At 35.0% G+C, this 20,731-nt stretch overlaps 1 protein-coding gene across 3 annotated transcripts in view; it reads right to left on the bottom strand.

Moving 5' to 3' along the window:
* UBR1 (ubiquitin protein ligase E3 component n-recognin 1) overlaps positions 1-20,731 on the bottom strand; it is a 146,665-nt gene that overhangs the window by 62,242 nt on the left and 63,692 nt on the right. For all 3 annotated transcript variants that reach the window (XM_041742563.1, XM_041742565.1, XM_041742566.1), the window contains 10 exons: positions 19,952-20,051; positions 19,286-19,414; positions 15,600-15,780; positions 13,035-13,096; positions 12,642-12,752; positions 11,459-11,524; positions 11,095-11,196; positions 6,770-6,833; positions 4,474-4,598; positions 2,049-2,101 (listed from right to left, as the gene is read on the bottom strand). In XM_041742563.1, the coding sequence (XP_041598497.1) occupies positions 2,049-2,101; positions 4,474-4,598; positions 6,770-6,833; positions 11,095-11,196; positions 11,459-11,524; positions 12,642-12,752; positions 13,035-13,096; positions 15,600-15,780; positions 19,286-19,414; positions 19,952-20,051 (993 nt within the window). The remainder of the gene's footprint in view (positions 1-2,048; positions 2,102-4,473; positions 4,599-6,769; positions 6,834-11,094; positions 11,197-11,458; positions 11,525-12,641; positions 12,753-13,034; positions 13,097-15,599; positions 15,781-19,285; positions 19,415-19,951; positions 20,052-20,731) is intronic.

Here is a 20,731-nt window from a genome sequence, read left to right as displayed (position 1 = left end):
CAACAGGAAGTTTTTTAATTTCAAGAATTAATACACTTAAAATCTTATTTCCATTTCATGTATCTTATAGAATCCATTACAAAATCTCCCATTTGGTATACTGCCTTTTTGTTTGTTGATTGTTTCTTTCATTGTGCAAAAGATTTTTATTTTAATGTAGTCCCAATAGTTTATTTTTGCTTTTGTTTCACTTGTCATCTTAGGAGACATATTTAGAAAAATGTTGCTATGGCTGATGTCAGAGAAATTACTGCCTGTGTTCTGTTTTATGATTTTTTATGGCTTCAGGTCTCACATTAGAGTTTTTAATCCATGCTGGGTTTATTTTTGAGTATGGTATTAATAAGTAGTCCAGTTTTATCTTTTACATGGAGTTGTCCAGTTTTTTCCCCAATACCATGTACTGAGGAGATTGCATTTTCCCTATTGTATATTCTTGCCTCCTTTGTCATAGCTTAATTGACCATATAATCATGGGTTTACTTCTGGGCTCTCTTTTTGTTCCACTGATCTATATACCTGTTTTTGTGCAACTAGCATACTGTGTTTTTTTTAATTATTATTTTAATTGTTATATTAACTTCAGGGGTAAAATATAATGATTCAACAATTCCACATACCACCCACTGCTTATCACAAGTGCATTCCTTAATGCCCATCACCTATTTCACCCATCCCACCACCAATCTCCCCTTTGGCAACCACTGGTTTGTTCTCTATACTTAAGAGTCTGTTTCTTGGTTTCTCTCTCTTCTCCCCACCCTTTGTTCATTTGTTTTATTTCTTACATTTCACATATGAGTGAGATCATATGGTATCTGTCTTTCTCTGACTTATTTCACTCAGCATTATACTCTCTAGCTCCAGCTATGTTGTTGCAAATGGCAAGATTTCATTCTTTTTATGGCTGAATAATGTTCCATTGTATAATATATATCACCTCTTCTTTATCCACTCATCCACTAATGGATACGTGGGCTGCTTTCCTAATGTGGCTATTGCAAATAATGCTGCAATAAACATAGGGTACATGTATCCCTTTGAATTAGTGTTTTTGTTTTTTGTGCAAAAAAACAGTAGTATGATTACAGGATCATAAAGTAGTTCAACTTTTAACTTTTTGAAGAACCTCCATACTGTTTCCACAATGGCTACACCAGTTTGCATTCCCACCAACAGTATGAAAGGATTCCTTTTTCTCTGCATCCTCACCAAACACTTACTGTTTCTTGTGTTTTTGATTTAGCCATTCTGACCATACTGTTTTGACCACTAAACTCTGTAGTTTATCTTGAAAATCTGGAATTGTGACAATTCCAAGCTTTGTTCTTTTTTCTCAAGATTTCTTTGGCTATTTGGGGTCTTTTGTAGTTTCATACAACTTTTACTATTATTTGTTCTAGTTTTGTGAAAAATGCTGTTGGTATTTTGATAGAGATTGCACTGAATCTACAGACTGCTTTAGATAATATGGACATTTTAATAATATTAATTCTTCTGAACCATGGGCATGTAATATCTTTCCATTTGTTTGTTCATCTTCTGTTTCTTTAATCAACCAAAAACTTAACTACTAATAGCCTACTACTGACCAAGAACCTTACTAATAGCATAAAGTCAATTAATATATATTTTGTTTGTTAAATGTATTATACACCATATTTTTTACAATAAAGTAAGCTAGAAGAAAGAAAATGTTATTAAGAAAAGCATAAGCAAGAGAAAATATGCTTACAGTACTGTACTATAAAATCTCCACTTATAAGTAGACTCAAGCTATTCAAACCTGTGTTGAAGAGTCAACTGTACTCAGTCACTTTAAGTCATAAATGAGCATTTCTCATATATATGTCAAAGATACTCATTTCTTTAACAAACACATACTAAGTGCTTACTGAGCAACCCCTCATTTTCACCCTTTTTTATCTGTACTCCATTCTTGTTCTTAGGAGTTCAGGCAAAGACTTCAGAGCTTCTACAAAGTATCCAAAGTACAAAAGCAAAGATTGGTTTACCTCTCAGAATAAGCATAAATATTAAGTACTTACTTAAATGTGGCCACTTTGTTAATGACGTTCTCTAGGCCGGTTTCATTATTTTCCTGTTGAGACAATATTTTTGTCATTTTTACTTTCATGCAGTGACTGTTCCTTCTCTTATTGTAAACTGAAATACATTTTAACAGCATTCTTGAAGTTTGTAAGCAATAAAAAAAAGATCAACTTCCAATATAAAAAAATTTGGTCTGAAACCAAGTAGCTTTGCGGAACCAAGTTCTTTCTTTTTTTTTTTTAAAGATTTTATTTATTTATTAATGAGAGACACAGAGAGGCAGAAACATAGGCAGAGGAAGAAGCAGGCTCCCCTCGGGGAGACTGATGCAGGACTGGATCGCAGGACCCCAGGATCATGACTTGAGCCAAAGGCAGACACTCAACCACTAAGCCACCCAGGTGCCCCGAGGAACCAATTTCTTAACAGAAGTAAAATCTAGAAATAAACTACTTAAGGGGGAAGTTGTATCTAAGTTTGTCCTCATACATGTATACATATAGATACACACACCCACCCAACAGTTCAAAGAAAAAGAGCTTTCCTTTAAGTAATATGTTCATCACTCACATCCTTGAAGCACATGTCCATGCTAACCATACCTAAAGCCAAGGTTATAAAATAAATGAGATCTACAGCAAAATACAGGTAGATGCCCAAATGTATTCTGGCTTCTGCGTTATAATAATTTTCTGAATGCCTGTAACTTTTCCTTGAGGAATATTATTTTTTTTATGAAGTCATTTAAAGTCAGAATAAGAACATAGTCAAGGGAGCACTTGGGTGGCTCAGTGGTTGAGCATCTGCCTTTGGCTCAGGTCATGATCCCAAGGTCCTGGGATCGAGTCCTGTATCAGACTCCCCGGGAGGAGCTGTTTCTCCCTCTGCCTGTATCTCTGCCTCTCTCTGTGTCTCTCATGAATAAATAAATAAAATCTTAAAAAAAAAAAAAAAGGAACATAGTCAAGATATTAAATCAGGCTCACAGATTCCTACAGTTTCACAAAAAGTATAAAATTTAACCTCCTTTTAATATAATGCATTTGGGGTAAGCAACAAAGTTAGGGCTATGCCTTAAAGCATTCCTTTTGCAAACTATAGTATGTATATCACCAGTTGCATATGAAATTATTTTAGGTTGCACAGTTATATATTTTTTAAGTTCTGAATAGTTACTCACTTATTTTAATATGAGTTAGGGAAAGAAACTCCAGAATCTAAACCTCTTTCACTGAAAGTACTTGCTTAGAAAGATACTAAGAAAAAAATACGTTAGGAGTGACTGGGTGGCTCAATTGGTTGAGCATCTGACTTGGTTTCAGCTCAGATCATGATCTCATGGGTCCTGAGATGGAGCCCCACACTGGTCTCTATTCAGTGGGGAGCCAGCCTTGAGATGCTCTCCATCTGCTCCTCCCCACCCCCCACCCCCGTCCATCCTCCTCTTTTGTGTTCATATGCCCCCTTTCTCTCAAGTAAATAAATCTTTGAAAAAAGAATGAGTTACTCTTAAAGTGTATTAATTTAAAAAATTGATAGATGGATATGCAGAAATTATGAAGGTGATATGCCAAATAGTTGATCTGAGAATCAGTTAACGTAACTGGAAAAAGATAAATATTTTTTTTGGAAAAATAACCAATAGTCTAAGCTTTTCTCTACTCTACTTCTCTGGAACACCTTGATAGCAGATAAGTCTAATTGTAAGAATCATTGTTCTAATTCATAATGAAATCTCAGGAGAAAAAATATGAGACTCCTAATCTTTACAACTACTACTTCAATTATCAGTGTATACAAAAACATAAGTATCACCTGCAACGGCCATGAGAATATACCTTGCAGATCTCAGTTAGAGGAAACAGAGATACTAATGCAGGCTCACTCTGGGATACTGGGGAAGACATCAAGCCTAGATTAGATTACCCAGTGGTCTAGAATGCTTCTATCTAACCTTCCTTCCTTCTTTCACTTGGAATCAGCCTCATCTGACAATCTGATGGTTCCCCCCAGCTTTTCCAAGCTCCCTCACCATTTTCTCTCCTAGGCATCATTCCTAATAAATTCTTACATGTTTTGTCTTGACTTCTGCTTCTCAGAAGATGCAGACTAACACACTACCCAAATAGTCTCAGTATTTCAGGCAGCTTCTTTTTTCTCTGGAGAAATTTTATTTTAAGGTAAACAAAAAAGCTAGGGAATTTGTTGCTCTGATATGTTTCCAAACTTCCATAAGGTTTCTAAAATGTTTCCTAATGCCTCAAATTCCAAAATTAAAGTATACCATTAAAGAATGAATAGTTGTAGATCTGCAAAATTTGTCAAATTTTCCTCAAACTTCAAAGTAATTTCCAATTAACAAAAAAGAAAAAGCAAATCCCATTTTAAGGTGAATGGAGTAAAAAACAGTATCGGACTTACATTCTCAGGTAAATTTTTGGCAATGGCGCTGTGTGGCATGGGTTCAATACAAAGCAGGTGAATAATTTCTCTCATTGTGACCTCTTCCTTGGTCACATTTCCCACTCCAGGTACATAACGCTCTCCTAATATAAAAAATGAAAACGTAAAACAATTAATTTCTATTTAAATCTCTCCTACCAGGAACACTTATACACAGAACACTGTAGTAAGTCTGTGAGAGACCATAAATTATTTGGACATGTTCCTAAATCTGAACAAGAGTTGATTTGTAAAAGTTGGAGGAAGAAAAATGAAGAGAGGTCTAAAGAACACAGGCCTTCTTGTAATTTATACACACAAGAACACACAGAAATACATATAAACATACTCCCATACATTATAAACAAGGCTTCTCAATTAAATTAGCATGTGTTTCTAAATCAGAAAACAATGCACATGGCATTGAAAGAGCAGTGGCCATTGTTAAACAACAATTTTTCTTCCAAGATCTTTCTCAATTTTGTCTCTACTTGTTATTTAAGAAAGAACAAAATGAAAACTCAAAAACAAAATATTTAGTATGTATTAAGAATGACTGATGTTGCTAAAATGACCATATATGATCATGTTTCCATTTTTCATCTCAATAAACTGCCAAATAGAGGAAATAGCTAAGTTGACATGGGAACTTCTTTTTTTTTTTTTTTTTAATTTTTATTTATTTATGATAGTCACAGAGAGAGAGAGAGAGAGAGAGAGAGAGAGAGAGGCAGAGACACAGGCAGAGGGAGAAGCAGGCTCCATGCACCGGGAGCCCGACGTGGGATTCGATCACTCTTTCGTGTCAAAAGCATCTAATTCCCATTGCCTTAAGAAGGCCTACAGTCTTATGTCACCACTGATTTTCAAAACTACAATATGTATACAAAGTCCTATGATATCTATAACAAGGTTATTTTAAAGACAAGAAATTTTGCCTAAGAGATTTGATAAATTCTACAAATTAGCCAAAGAATGACTTTTCTGTGAAGGAAATTCATTTCAGACAGATCATTCCTCATAACATGTGTAAAGCATTTTGTAACTTTTTCATTTTTTTCACCTAAAAGAATATTCCCTAAAAGTTTAGTGCTAGAATGAACTTTAGAGATAATACAGATTAGTTTCAAATTTTACAAATCAGGCATCTGAGACCCAAAGAATATAAATGCCATGCTGCTGATAGTTAATATATTATAAATAATAGCAATATAATAATAAAATGTATAACAATACAATATATAATTACTATGGAATATTACATAATTACATGTTATTTACACATTATATTAGTGATATATATATTAAATACTGACTTCTGAAAGTAATGAACTTGTTATACTCAAGAATACAGCAAATATTAACTAAAAAATCAAATCACACAGGAGGAAAAAGAACTTAACTATACTCAAGAATACAGCAAATATTAACTAAGAATCAAATCACACAGGAGGAAAAACCCAATAAATTTGTATAAACACAATGACAGCAAAATAATAGTAGCAATAATAAAACAGCAAAAATAGAAAATAGAAAAATATGGTGCTAGAAATTCTTCATATAATCCAAAAACAAACATAAAAATTCCTTTAAAGTTTTTATAGTTTAATAAAGTATATCATAATTTAAAAATCTTTTACACATTTACATTTCATTTAGCAATGAAGGTTTACCATACTTCCTGCTGAGACAAGCAGCCAGTCAGTAACTAATTCCTGAGAAAAAGTAAAATGAACCCATGTTTTCAGGTGTAATTAATGGTTAGAATCCTCACTAGGAACTACTAATATAAAGTAGTATCTGCTGCAGTAAAGTAAGAAACAACAGCCAGAATGAGAAGTTAAGAACTTTTACTTAGCTGATAAAATCAACAAAGACTATAATACAGAACATTAAAAAATAAAAGTATGGCTAATATTTGTACAAAGTAACTTAACAGAATGACACAATGAAAATATATTTTACATAGAAATGTCACACTAAAATTTCATATATAAATAAAATTCTATCTAGATTTCTAAGTAGGATAATTGTATTCCAGACCTCTACAAACAAGACCAAACAATTATATATCAGGTATTGAAAATAAAGATCTAATAGAGCTGTGCTTTTTTAAAAGCTGGGTTTCTAAATATATCAATCACATTAGTCATATTAATCTCTACTATTCTATGCTATATTTGGGAGAAGAGTAAAATGATAATGTTTTCTCTAAAAAGATAAATGTTTTCTCTAAAAAGAACTCATATCCTATTTAGACATGCTTTAATCTTACCCACAATATAGATGAGGACTTGAAGCATTTCTTCTATTAATGTATTATATTGTTTAATCAAATCCTATTGAACCAAAAAAGAAAAAATTACATGGAACCAAAACTTTCATAAAACATAACATTTTTGGATCAGATTCATGGTTCACACAATCCAGTATTTTCCTCTAGATTACAACAGAATATTAGGTGAATAATTCCCTTTTTTTGACATCGAATTTCACAAGGTTTATAATACCTGGCAAGTAATAGGAACTTAACAGAAATATTGTTTTCATTATCATTACCATACAGCTGTAAGTCAACAAACTAATTCTAATAACTTCCTATTTGGGTTGGTGGGACAGTGGCTTCAAATAATAGATATCAGTTATGGTGTGAGTACCTTTCCTTAATATAACTTTCATTTAAGCAATGCAGAAAATCAGATATTCATTTTTCACTATGTATAAAACATGACTAAAAATTAGCTTTATATTTTCATATCTTGTTCTTTGGTCCTATGCAACTAACTTCTAATATAAAAGAATAAAATAATGTGATTTATAAATTCAAAGTAGGTAAGGACTACTTCATAAGTTCATATCAAATATTAAAGCAATGAAGGTCTGATGAAACTGCATAGGACAACAAATTATAAACTGTGAAAAATGTAACAAATACAATAAATGAAGAATATCCTTACTAAATCAGGAGCTTTTACAAAAACAGAAAAAGAGCAAAGGACTGGTAAGATAATTTCCTATGTGAAACAGGAGAAAAAGGCTAATAATCATGAAAACATGGACAACTTCCCTGCTAATTCACGAACTATAGGTATAAATGAAAGACTGGCTCTCACCTACCACTTCAATGAAGATTAAAAATACTAGTGCCATTATAGATATACATACTGCTAGAGGGTGTAAATCTGAGTAACTTTTCCAAGAGCAATTTAACAATATGTATCTAGAGTCTTAAGAAAGAGCAGTTTTCTTCAGCAAATTCACTTCTAAAAACGTATTTTAACAAAATAATTAGGCAAGTGGTTTTTTTATTTTTATTTTTATTTTTATTTACTTATGATAGTCACAGAGAGAGAGAGAGAGAGAGAGAGAGAGGCAGAGACACAGGCAGAGGGAGAAGCAGGCTCCATGCACCGGGAGCCCGATGTGGGATTCGATCCCGGGTCTCCAGGATCGCGCCCTGGGCCAAAGGCAGGCGCCAAACCGCTGCGCCACCCAGGGATCCCTAGGCAAGTGTTTAAACCATGAGGTTCAACGATATTTCTGAGACCAAAAAACTAGAAAATATCTTCAGCAATAGGAGACTAAGGTATAATGCAATCATACCGTGCAATACTATAAGCCATTAAGAATTATGATATAAAAAAATGATGTGGTTGTCTATTTAATGACAAGATTTTATATTAGTACAATATCTCATTTAAGCAGAGAAAGCAAATTATGAAATAGCACATACAAAATGATCCAATTTTTGGTTTAAAAAAACCAAACAAGAAACCAAAACTTAAAAAGTGATCATTTCTCAATTCAGCAAAGTTGCAGGATATAAAAATCAATGAGCAGAAATTTGTTGCATTTTTATACACCAATAACAATGCAGCAGAAAAAGAAATCATGGAATCAATCTCACTTGCAATTACACCAAAAACAGTAAGATACCTAGGAATAAATATAACTAAAGAAGCAAAAGATCTGTACTCTGAAAACTACAGAACATTTATGAAAGAAATTGAAGAGGACACAAAGAAGTAGAAAAGCATTCCATACTCATGGATTAGAAGAACAAACACTGTTAAAATGTCTATACTACCTACCCAAAGCAATCCACACATTTAATGCAATCCCTATCAAAATAACACCAGCTTTTTTCACAGAGCTAGAACAAACAATTCTAAAATTTGTATAGAACTACAAAAAGACCCTGAATAGCCAAAGCAATTCTGAAAAGGAAAAACAAAACTGGAGGCATCATAATTCCCAATTTCAAGCTATATTAATTACAAAGCTGTAGTCACCAAGGGAGTATGGTATTGGCACAGAAACAGACACATAGATCAATGGAACAGAATAGAGAACCCAGAAATGGATCCATAAGTACAAGGTCAACTAATCTTTAACAGAGCAGGATGAATATCCAATGGAAAAAAGATGGTCTCTTCAATAAATGGTGTTGAGGGGGCAGCCCCGGTGGCGCAGCAGTTTAGCGCCGCCTGCAGCCCGGGGTATGATCCTGGAGAACTGGGATCGAGTCCCACGTCAGGCTCCCTCCATGGAGCCTGCTTCTCCCTCTGCCTGTGTCTCTGCCTCTCTCTCTCTCTGTGTCTCTATGAACAAATAAATAAAAAATCTTTAAAAAAAAAATGGTGTTGAGGAAAACTAGACAGCAACATGTAGAAGAATGAAAAGGGACCACTTTCTTTTTATTTATTTTAAAGATTTTATTTATTTATTCATGAGAGACACAGAGAGAAAGAGAGAGAGTAAGCGACACAGGTAGAGGGAGAAGTAGGCTCCATGCAGGGAGCCCGACGTGGGACTCGATCACAGGTCTCCAGGATCACACCCTGGGCCAAAGGCAGGTGTTAAACCACTGAGACGCTTACGGGACCACTTTCTTACACCATTGTGAAAGAAATAAATTCAAAATGTATCATATTGTGTTTGTCTTATTTATTTATTTATTTATTTATCTTATTTAAATGCAAAAATAAATTCAAAATAGAAAGACCTTAATGTGAGACAGGAAACAAATAAAATCCTGGAGGAGAACACAAGCAGAATCTTTGACTTCGGCTAGAGCAACTTCTTATTAGACACATTGCCAAAGGCAAGGGAAACAAAAGCAAAAATGAACCACTGGGACTTCATCAGGATAAAAACCTTCTGCACAGCAAAGGAAATAATCAACAAAACTAATAAAAGGTAGCTTACAGAATGGGAGAAGATATTTGCCAATGACATATTGTTAAAGTGTTAGTATCCAAAATCTATAAAGAACTTACCAAATTCAACACCCCAAAACCAAATAATCCAATTAAGAAACGTGCAGAAGACAAAAAGATACTTTTCCAAAGAAGACATTCAGATGGCTAACAGACACATGAAAAGATGCTCAACATGACTATCAGGGAAATACAAATCAAAACCATGATGAGATACCATCTCACACCTGTCAGAACAGCTAAAATTAACAATACAAGAAACAACAGATATTGGCAAGGATGTGGAGAAAGAGGAAACCCTCTTGTACTGTTGGTGGAATGCAAACTGGTACACCCACTCTGGAGAACAGCGTGGAGGTTCCTCAGAAAGTTAAAAATAGAACTACCCTAAGATCTAGTAACTGCACTACTAGGTATTTACCCAGAGGATACAAAAATACTGATTCAAAGGGGCATATGCACCCCAACATTTATAGGAGCATTATCAATAATACCCAAACTATGGAGAGAGCCCAAATGTCCTCGAATGATGAATGAATAAGATGTGATATATATACACAATGGAATATTATTCAGCGGTCAAAAAGAATGGAATCTTGCCACTTGCAACAATGTGGATGGAACTAGAGTGTATTATGCTAAGTGAAATAAGTCAGTCAGAGAAAGACAAATACCCTATGATCTCATTCATATGTGGAATTTCAGAAAGAATACAGATGAGCATATGGAAAGGGGGAAAAGGAGAGAGTGAAACAAGACACAAGTGACTCTTAGTGCCAGAGAAAATATGGAGGGTCAATGGAGGGAGGTGGATGGAGGACGGGCTAAATGGGTGATGGGTATTAAGGAGGGCACTTATGGGGGACACTTGGGTGGCTCAGTGGTTGGGTGCCTGCCTTTGGCTCAGGTTGTGATCCCAGGATCCGAGATCGAGTCCCGCATCAGGCTTCCTGTGAGGAGCCTGCTTCTCCCTTCTCCCTGCCTATGTCCCTGCCTCTCTCTCTTAGTGTCTCTCATGAATAAATAAATAAATATTAAAAAAAAAAAAAAAGAGGGCACTTATCATGAATCACTGATTTCTACTCCAGAAACCAATACTGCACTATATGTTAACAGAATTTTAAAAAGAAAAAAAAAAGTGATCATTTCTAGGAGGCAGTGTTGATTCAGGTGTTTTTTTCTTCTCCTTCTTGTTTATCTATATATTTTAAATTTTTATACAGAGTGTATGTAAGTGTATGCAGATATATATGCATGTTATATGTATATATGTGATTTCTAGAAATATACATAAAGAAATAAAAACTCCTAAATATGATTAAAATTGTTAACAAAAATATTTCCTTTGGAATTAACTCACATGTCTGTTTCTGCTGCTTACCTGGTCTTTTGTGGATATTGTCTTATTAAAAGCATCAGCAAGTTCATACCTCTGAAGTATCAGTAACAAAAACTTATTGGGATCCATTAAAGATGCACCAATCTGTGAAAGAAATGCAGCATCACAGTTCTACATGTATTAAATGAAGAAATATTTGTTTCTAGTAGAACTGTCAAATAGTAAAAAATAAAGAAGTTTGCAAAAGATAATATAGTAGTCCCTTCCATTTTTATGATGCCATATTCAGTTATAACAGTGAGGAAATTTTAAATAAAGTTAAAAATAATTACAGTATTTTTCTCATCACAAAAGATCTAAGAAGGAAAGTTAAGACCTAAATATCACAAGTAATTTTAATAGGTACCTGAAGCATAATGATATCTTTATCATACATTTCTTCTCTGCACTTAACATCTTGGTAATAAAACACCTATAAAATAAGAGGAAGAATAGAAGCTACAAGAATTATTTTATTTAAATAGAATTCTCAACAAAAACTCTTTCTAAAACTTTCTCAAAACTAAAAACTCCTGGGACGCCTGGGTGGCTCAGTGGTTGAGGGGCTGCCTTTGGCCCATGGTGAGATCCTGGAGTTCCGGGATCGAGTCCCACATCAGGCTCCCTGCATGGAGCCTGCTTCTCTCTCTGCCTGTGTCTCTGCCTCTCTCCCTGTGTCTCTCATGAATAAAGAAATAAAATCTTTAAAAACAAAACAAAACTAAAAACTCCTAAGAATTCCTTAGTGGAAAAAAGATGTAAATGTAAATCTATAAGTTATTTTAAGGGATTTGTAAGATTTTGAAAGTGAGGAAATATGGCATGAAAATACTTCAGAGTTTAAAATGCTGTATAAATTATTATTCTCAACATACAAAAGAATTTATTTCCTCTAAGTTAAACATGCCCACTTTAATAAAAATAAACCAATTTCTATAATCAATCATAATACCATTTTTCTCCCAAGTAGTATCTAAGTCCAGTTTCCCACCTTTTAGGAAAAGCACTTCTCTTTATTTGCTCTAGAATGGAAGGAAAAATTGTTAAGATAGCCTTCAGTTAAGAATGGTGGTGGGACAATTATAGGTCCCTAGGTAAGAAAATCTTCAGAAAAGACCAATATTAAAGGACAGGTTTTTTTGTTTTGTTTTTTTTTTTTTTTAAATTTTATTTATTTATGATAGGCACACAGTGAGAGAGAGAGAAGCAGAGACATAGGCAGAGGGAGAAGCAGGCTCCATGCACCGGGAGCCCGACGTGGGATTCGATCCCGGGTCTCCAGGATCGCGCCCCGGGCCAAAGGCAGGCGCCAAACCGCTGCGCCACCCAGGGATCCCTAAAGGACAGGTTTTGACTGACTTTCACTTAATCTATCCACTCAATAGGATAAAATGACAAATGTCTATATGATTACTACAGCTTTCATTTCTGAATTTATATGAGAAGAGAAAGTAAATAGCAAAATCCAAGGACACAAAGTAAAACTATATAACAGAAAAAAACGATCAGAAAATGAACACATTCATAAAAGTGAATAGGGCTTGCCATACCTGGCTAATGAGAGAGAGCCCATTTCTTCGCCACATCTCAGCAACAACCTGGGCAACCAATACCAGACAACGCAAAGGGTATTCCACCAGTACCTCTACTTGAAAGTCCTCCTGAAACAGGTGAGAAATTTTGTTATTTTACAGACGGCTTGCTTGGATGTGTCCCAAAGTTATGGCATTAAACAGTTCTCAGTTTTCTCAACTATAAACTGATGGACTTGAATGAGATAATTCCAAGCTCTTGTAATTCAGGTTTCAACGTACTTACATAGAGACATAAAATTACTTGAATGGGAATTATTCAGGTAGGTTTCAAAATTTTTCTTCCCTCTCATCAACCAAGAGGTGTTTGGAAATAGGATACAAATAAATCAACACTTAACCGTCACTTACAAAAGGCACAAATTCATGCAGTCTTGAAACAGCTCCCAGCCTGCTTAAACGCACATGAAGACCTAACAGTTAAAAGAGAGAGAGAGAATTGAAAAAGGGAATAAATCCAGTTAATTTGTCTCATTAACTCCTCAGGTTGAGAAACTTGTAAGATTTAAATATACATTTATTGATTTCTAATTTTGAAGCACAGTACTATTAATATATTTAAGACCCTACACTGTACAAAGTGTGTTTACACGTTATATAAAAATAATGTGCCTCTCAAGATATCTTTATTCTGCTCTTAAGCATCAAAAGAAATGAAAACGAATTTAAGTATTTCTTTTTACAAAAATAGAAGTGACATAAAATCACATCAATTACACCGTGTACAAAAAATTAACTAAATTAATCAAAAAACTAAATATAGAAGCTTAAACTATGAAACTCTTAGAAGAAAACAAAGGAAAGGATCTGTGACACTGGATTTGGCAATAATCTCAAAGGACACTATGAACAGAGTAGAAAGGCAATACACAGAATGGGAGAAAATATTTGCACATCATATATCTGATATCCAGTTAATATCAAGAATATACAGAAAACAACTCAACAACAAAAAATCTGATTAAAAAAATATACAAAGGACTTGAATGAACATGGCTAACAAGCACAGGAAAAGATGCTCAATAATCACTAATCATTGGGGAAATGCACATCAAAACCACAATGGGCTACCACTGTACTCATTAGGATGGCTATTAAAAAAAACAAAACAAGACAAAGTAAGAAGTGTTGGTGACGATGTGGAGAAAATGGAATCCCTCTATATTGCTGGTGGGAATGTAAAATGGTACAGGTGCTACAAAAAAGAGTACAGAAGACCTCAAAAAACTAAAAAGTAGAATTACTTTATGCGCTAGCAATTCTACTTATGGTACATATCCCAAAGAATTGAAAACAAGGACTCAAACAGATATTTGTACATTCATATTCACAGCAACATTATTACAACAGCCAAAAGGTGGAAGCAACCCAAGCATCCATAACCCAAGCTTATGGATGAATGCATAAGCAAAAGGTGGTATAAAGGAAGGAAATTCTGACACATGCTATAACATGGATAAACTAAGAACACTATGGTAAGTGAAATAAGCCTATTATAAAGGATATGTATATGGTTTCAATTACATATGGTACCTAGAGTAGTCAAGTCATAGAACTGGAAAGTAGAATGGTGATTGCCAGAGACTGCAGGGAATGGGGATTGAGGAGTTATGCTGAACAGGTACAGAATTTCAGTAGGGGAAGATGAAAAAAGTTCTAGAGATGGATGGTGGTGATGACTGTACAACAATGTGAATGTATTTAATGCCACTGAAGTATACATCTTAAAATCGTTAAAATGATAAATTTTATATGTATATTCTACCACAATTAAAAATATAAACATAGGAGTGTCTGGCTGGCTTAGTCAGTAGACCATGTAACTCCTTTATTTTTTTAAGATTTTATTTTATTATATATAAAGAGTGAGTGTTTAAGAGTGAGGGGGGGAAGGGCAGGTCAGGAGGAATAGAGTGAGAGAGAATCTCGAGCAGACTCCCTGCTGAGCATGGAGCCCAACACAGGGCTTAATCCTAAGACTCTGAGATCATGACCTGAACTGAAATCAAGAGTCAGACGCTTAACTGACCGAGCCACTGAGCATGTGACTCTTGATCTCAGAATCATGAGCTCAAGCCCCATACTGGGAGTAGAGCTTCCTTACTTCTTAACTAAATCGGAAAGCTGCTATCAATATTGTTTAAAATAAATAAATAAATAAATAAATACACTCACATAAAGTTGTTAAAAAAAATCTAACAGGGCCAATCTCTTGTATGGAAATGCAAATTGAAGAATCTTTAAAGAAAAATCTTTGATTTCTTTGTTTTAGTGGTGAAAGGAACAATGACACACAACATACTGAGTGTAATCAGGCAAAGAAGAGTGTTAAAAACCAGTAACAAAGTGTGTTAACTATACTTCAAAACAAACAAACAAACGAAGCCCAAAAACCCTGGGACATCTGGGTGGCTCAGTGGTTGAGCATCTGCCTTCAGCTCAGGTCATGATCCCAAGGTCCTGGTATCAAGTCCCATCAGGCCTCCCACAGGGAGTCTGCTTCTCTGTCTACCTATGTCTCTACCTCTCTATCTGTATCTATCATGAAGAAATAAATAAAATCTTAAAAAAAAAAAAAAAAAACCCAAATAGAATTTAAATAAAAATTTGAAACAAATACAAAAACAAAACCAGCAACAAGATTTTACTATATTTAAATCTGAGTGGAGATGAGCTACCAAGTTAGTCCTTAAGTATGTATTAGAAGGATCCATTAGTTGACCCAGCTGAAAAAAGGTCCAGGTAAACAACATCCTTAGATAGATGTTCTTTGAAGGACAGTGACAGCTTTACCTACAGTATCTGATTTGAGTATGTGTGTACATACTAAGCACAGAACAAAAACAGAAATAATTCCACTATTCTGAATATCTAAAAAACAAAGCTAATAAAAACATACAAAACACAAACACTCACCAGCAAGAGTCCTAGAGAGTGGTAGATGTATGCTTACAAGATCTTCAGATACTTTGTAGGACTTAGTTTCTAGAGTATGACCACACAATTGTACCACTGTCTTACTACTAGACATAAAACTTGTACTGCACCTCATCACAGCTTTGTGACATTCTTTATAAGCCACCAGTAAGAGTTCTTTCTAAAAGAAAAAGAAAAATGCAAATAGATTAACAAGTTATCTACTTTATCACACCATTCAATAAATATTTAGTAAATATAAGTGCAAAATTGTTCTTTGTTTAGCAGGGTTACCTCCACAGGATCTGCAACCTAGATGGAAATGTAAGACAGATACACATACCCACACCCACAAACATGCTAGCAAAGTAAAACATTTTAAGTACCCTGTAAATGGTACTCTAGGAGGGAGGAAAAAGAATTGCAAACAACTGGGAAGACATATTTTGTGAAAGCAGTTTTGATTGCGGTCTAAAAGAATACGCAGAATTTAACTATGGAGAAAAGATGAGGTGACAGGCATTGTAAGCAGAGATATAAGTGGAGAAATAAGGGAAGTACAACTCCTGTTCAGGCAGTGTAAAGGAATAAAACTAGATAAATCAAAGGATTTATGGATGAAGTTAATAAGCAATTAAGCTGGAAATATGTCTTGGCATCAGTATGTGAATACACTGATTGTGTCTGCTCCAAGAAGAATTAATGAGTTCACTGAAGATGATAGATTAGAGAGGATAAGGTTAGGGAACCAAGAGAAAGATTACCATGAAATCTAAGTTTAAGGTAATAAGGTTTTAACTAGGGTGGGGGCAGTCAGGGCAAAATAGCAAAAAACTCATAGGAAATAAGTTAGAATTATAAAATAAATTTAGGATAAAGAAAACTCAAATTGGGGTAGTATGCCAGGGAGAGAAGAGTCAAAACTCACTTTTTAAGATACTGTTTCTCACACTGATTTTATCCTGAAAAAGGAATTCGATGATCAAATAAATTTTGAAAATATTCCACTTAGAAATTAGCACACTGATTATTTAAAGGGTTTGAAAATTTCAGTGGCATTAAAAAAAATCCTACTTAAACTTGTTCAACTTAGCATTTCTCAATCTTATGTGAACAAAGAACTTTTTTCCTTTGGAAAATCTGTTAACATCTAACAAAGAATGCAGTGGCTCTGGGATTTTCTGTGTGGATAAATGTATCAATCACAGTGTCATTAACAGAACAAGGGAAGTTGAGAGTGGAAAATGCAAGATTAGTAGAAAGAAATGATGACAAACCAGTTTACTATATCCTGAATTTGAAATATAAGATTTAAGCAAGATTATCTAGCACATAAACAGAAATGATATAGCTTGGGAGAGTCATCTCTGCAGTTTTATTTTTATTTTTATTTTTTTTATCTCTGCAGTTTTAAATGAGGTGGCAGAAATGAAAGACCTGTAAGAATATTAGGAATGTCACATTTAGTAGGCAGAAAGAAGAGGGGGATAAAAAAGGAATTACTGAATGAAATGTTTAATCAATAACAGAAGTACTAGAATAATGTAGGCTTGTAAAAATCAGAGGGAAAGAAAGTTTCAAAAACTACTCAACAGAATACAATGCTACAGACATTTTAAGGAATATGGGGACTTAGAAAAGACAGACGGGGCTGAATTTGGTTACTACATAGATCCTTTGAAATTTTTCAAAAAGCAATTTCAGGGATCCCTGGGTGGCGCAGCGGTTTGGCGCCTGCCTTTGGCCCAGGGCGCGATCCTGGAGACCTGGGATCGAATCCCACGTCAGGCTCCCGGTGCATGGAGCCTGCTTCTCCCTCTGCCTGTGTCTCTGCCTCTCTCTCTCTGTATGACTATCATAAATAAATAAAAAAAAAAAAAAAAAAAAAAAAAGCAATTTCAACCAATTGGTAAGGGCAAAAGGCAGGCCCTAAAGAAGTTTCAGAAGCTAGAGTAATGACAGCAAATGTAGGTGATTTCAGAAAGTTTGGTAAATGTCAAGATGAACAATACATATTTTGACCTCATCTCGAATAATTATGCATGCTTTCCATAAAGGCAAGGGTTGCCAAAAAATATATGATATGAGTAGCTGCTGGACAATATTTCCTGTTCTTATTGTTCTACAAAGCTATAGTGCTAGATTAAGTTCTATCATGTCTGTATGACTGCCACTCTGAACCTGTGACCAATTGCTGGTGGTGAAGCAGAAGAAAAGAACAAAAAGAGACTTCACAGAGGTAGCAGAGACAAAGGGTTTTTATTCTTGTTGATTTTTGTTTTGACATTTTACTTATTGATTTAACAGAGAGAGAGAGTATGAGAAAGCACAAGCAAGGGGAGAGGCAGAGGGAGAGGGAGAGGCAGGCCCGATGTGGGGCTTGATCCCAGGACCCCGGAATCATGACCTGAGCCAAAGGTAGGACGCCGGGATCACACCCAACCAACGGAGCCACCCAGGTGCCTATTCTTCTTGACTTGAAGGATAGGAGAGTCCTGTGTGCGTACAGGCAGATGAATGAAAGAGTAGGAGGTGACAAGTGAGGAAGCCAAGTCCAGAAAGAAGTAATGTAGCTCGGGACCAAGAGCTTAGGTAGAGACCTTAGTTTCAGAAAGAAAGAGATGAAAAGAAAGAGACCAATTGTGAAGACACAGAGAAACTTAGTGAATAGACTGTGTCACAAGAGGTACAGAGAAACTAGAAAAAATAAAAGAATTTGATTCAGATAATGTCAATTTTCTCAAAACAGAAATAAATGAGGTCATCCTTCCCAAAAGGTAATCTCGGATAAGGACTGTATGTTTCAAGAGGGTTATGGTCTAAAATTACTGAATTGAAAAAATAGAGTAGTTCTGTATTTTGAAATTAATTTTCTTAATGGTTTAACATGTATAATAGAGCTCTTGATTGAATAAATATCAATCCTTCTTTATTATTGAAATATTTTAAAGTCTATGTGGGGGTAGCCCTGGTGGCCCAGTGGTTTAGCGCTGCCTTCAGCCCAGGGCATGATCCTGGAGACCCAGGATCGAGTCCCATGTCGGGCTCCCTGCATGGAGCCTGCTTCTCCCTCTGCCTATGTCTCTGCCTCTCTCTTTCTCATAAATAAATAAATAAAATCTTAAAAAAATAAAAATAAAAATAAAGTCTATGTGGAACTAATTTTCATATTATTAATATTTATGTCCAAGAAAATAAATGCATATATACATAAATAAATGTGTTTTGTTGTATTTTTTAAATCCCCCTATTCCCAGAGGTAAATGAAACTACCATGGAGCACATTTTTAATTCAGTATAAGAAACTGGATTTTCTGGGTGCCTGGGTAGCTCAGTCAGCTGGATGTCCAACTCCTGATTTTTCACTCAGGCAGTGATCACAGGGTCCTGAGATCCAGAACTGTGTTGGGCTACATGCTCAGCAGGGTTGGCCTCAGAGTCTCTCTTCTTCTCTCTCTGCCCCCCCCTTCACTCATGCTCTTTCTTTCTCTCTAAATAAAATCTTTAATAGCACACAAAACACTGGATTTTCCTTCTAAATTTAATAAGACAAATTCAAATACACAACTACTTAATAACAATGTAATGTTATTACATTTTACATCAAGTTGCTAAATAAAACTTCACTACTGATAACCATTAGAGCACATAAAAAGGCACTCATCCTACTAATAAATTTTACTTACATCACAAGCACACCACTCTTGGAACATGAGTAAGATATTCTTTAATTGCATCTGTATAGCAATGGCAGCCTCCCAGTCAGGATCCACTTCTATGTGTTGCCCAACCTGTCTTCTGATTTCTTCCATTCCCTATAAGAGTGATTAGGAGATATATATATAGTAAGCCCTCTTTCTTTGCTCTTCTATTCTCAAAACATAAAATTGTCAGGATCCATATTCAGATATGCACAGCTTTTTAAACATGGCTATTATACAAGGTCAGAATGCATGGGTTCAGATCCCAGATCTGTCACTTTCTAACTGCACAGGACCCTGGTCCAAGTATTTCTAGACTTCAATTCACTTATATGGAAAATGAAAATAATAATAGTAACCACCTCATATTGCTATAATGCTTAGCAGAAATAATGCATGTAAAGTGGTTATTACCATATCACATAGTAAGCATTAAATTAAACATTAAAGAGTAACAGCAGTACTTAACTAAGGTATATAGAATTATACCTATTAAAGATCTATTATTGCAGGATCAGTGAGGCAGTGTTTAAATTTTATTTCTACTTTGCTAGATATAGTCTTTCTCAAATAACAACCACAACTTGCTTAAAAGAAAGACAGACTGGGGCTAAATTTTTAAGAATAAATTTATTTTACTGATATACATACCTGCATACAGGTAAGAATCTTCAAAAAAGATCGAAAACCTTCAAGGAATTGCATTCTTAATCTTTCTGTCCATACTGTGGGCTTGCTGATTAGGATATACCTATCATTTCAAAAGACAAAGAAATAATTCACTTTCCCATTCTGAGATAATTTTAAAATCCTTGGGGCTATAGACAATGTTGATTCATCAACATTATGGATTCTAACTTCTTAAAATAATTAGAAGCACTGGGCAGAGCTAGAATCATACCAACAAAATGTGAAGCTCTATGAGAGGTGATTGTCAAAGCTAAGCCTGACTTCTCCACTCAAAAGTTGGCTTGCTTAAGTCAACCTAAAAGCAACCGAGCCTATCAGTTGGAAACCACGATACAGATTTTCTAGGTGCTCAAAATACGTTAATTTCCCCTTCTCCTTTCATTAGATATTTCTCTATTTAGTAAGGATGTAGGAGAGAAGTCCTAACAACCATCAGAGGAGTGGGAAAAATCTTTTTTTTAAGATAGACAGATATATAGATAGATATTTGAGAGAGAGAGCATACACAAAGAGGGAGAGGGAGAAGCAGACTCCCTGCTGAGCAGGGAACCCAACGTGAGACTTGATCCCAGGATCCTGGGATCATGACCTGAACCGAAGGCAGATGCTTAACCAACTGAGTCATCCAGGCACCCCCCCTCCTTTTTTTTAAAGATTTGGGAAAACTTTAAAGTTAACTTCCAAATCAGCAGTTCTAAAGTTTTAACATACGGTTAAGTTATGTAGGGATGTGCTGACTCC

This window comes from Vulpes lagopus, chromosome 2 (assembly GCF_018345385.1).
Source record: "Vulpes lagopus strain Blue_001 chromosome 2, ASM1834538v1, whole genome shotgun sequence".
Taxonomy (NCBI): domain Eukaryota; kingdom Metazoa; phylum Chordata; class Mammalia; order Carnivora; family Canidae; genus Vulpes; species Vulpes lagopus.
Note: the sequence above shows the minus strand (reverse complement) of the source record. Positions and strands in the feature narration are given on the sequence as shown.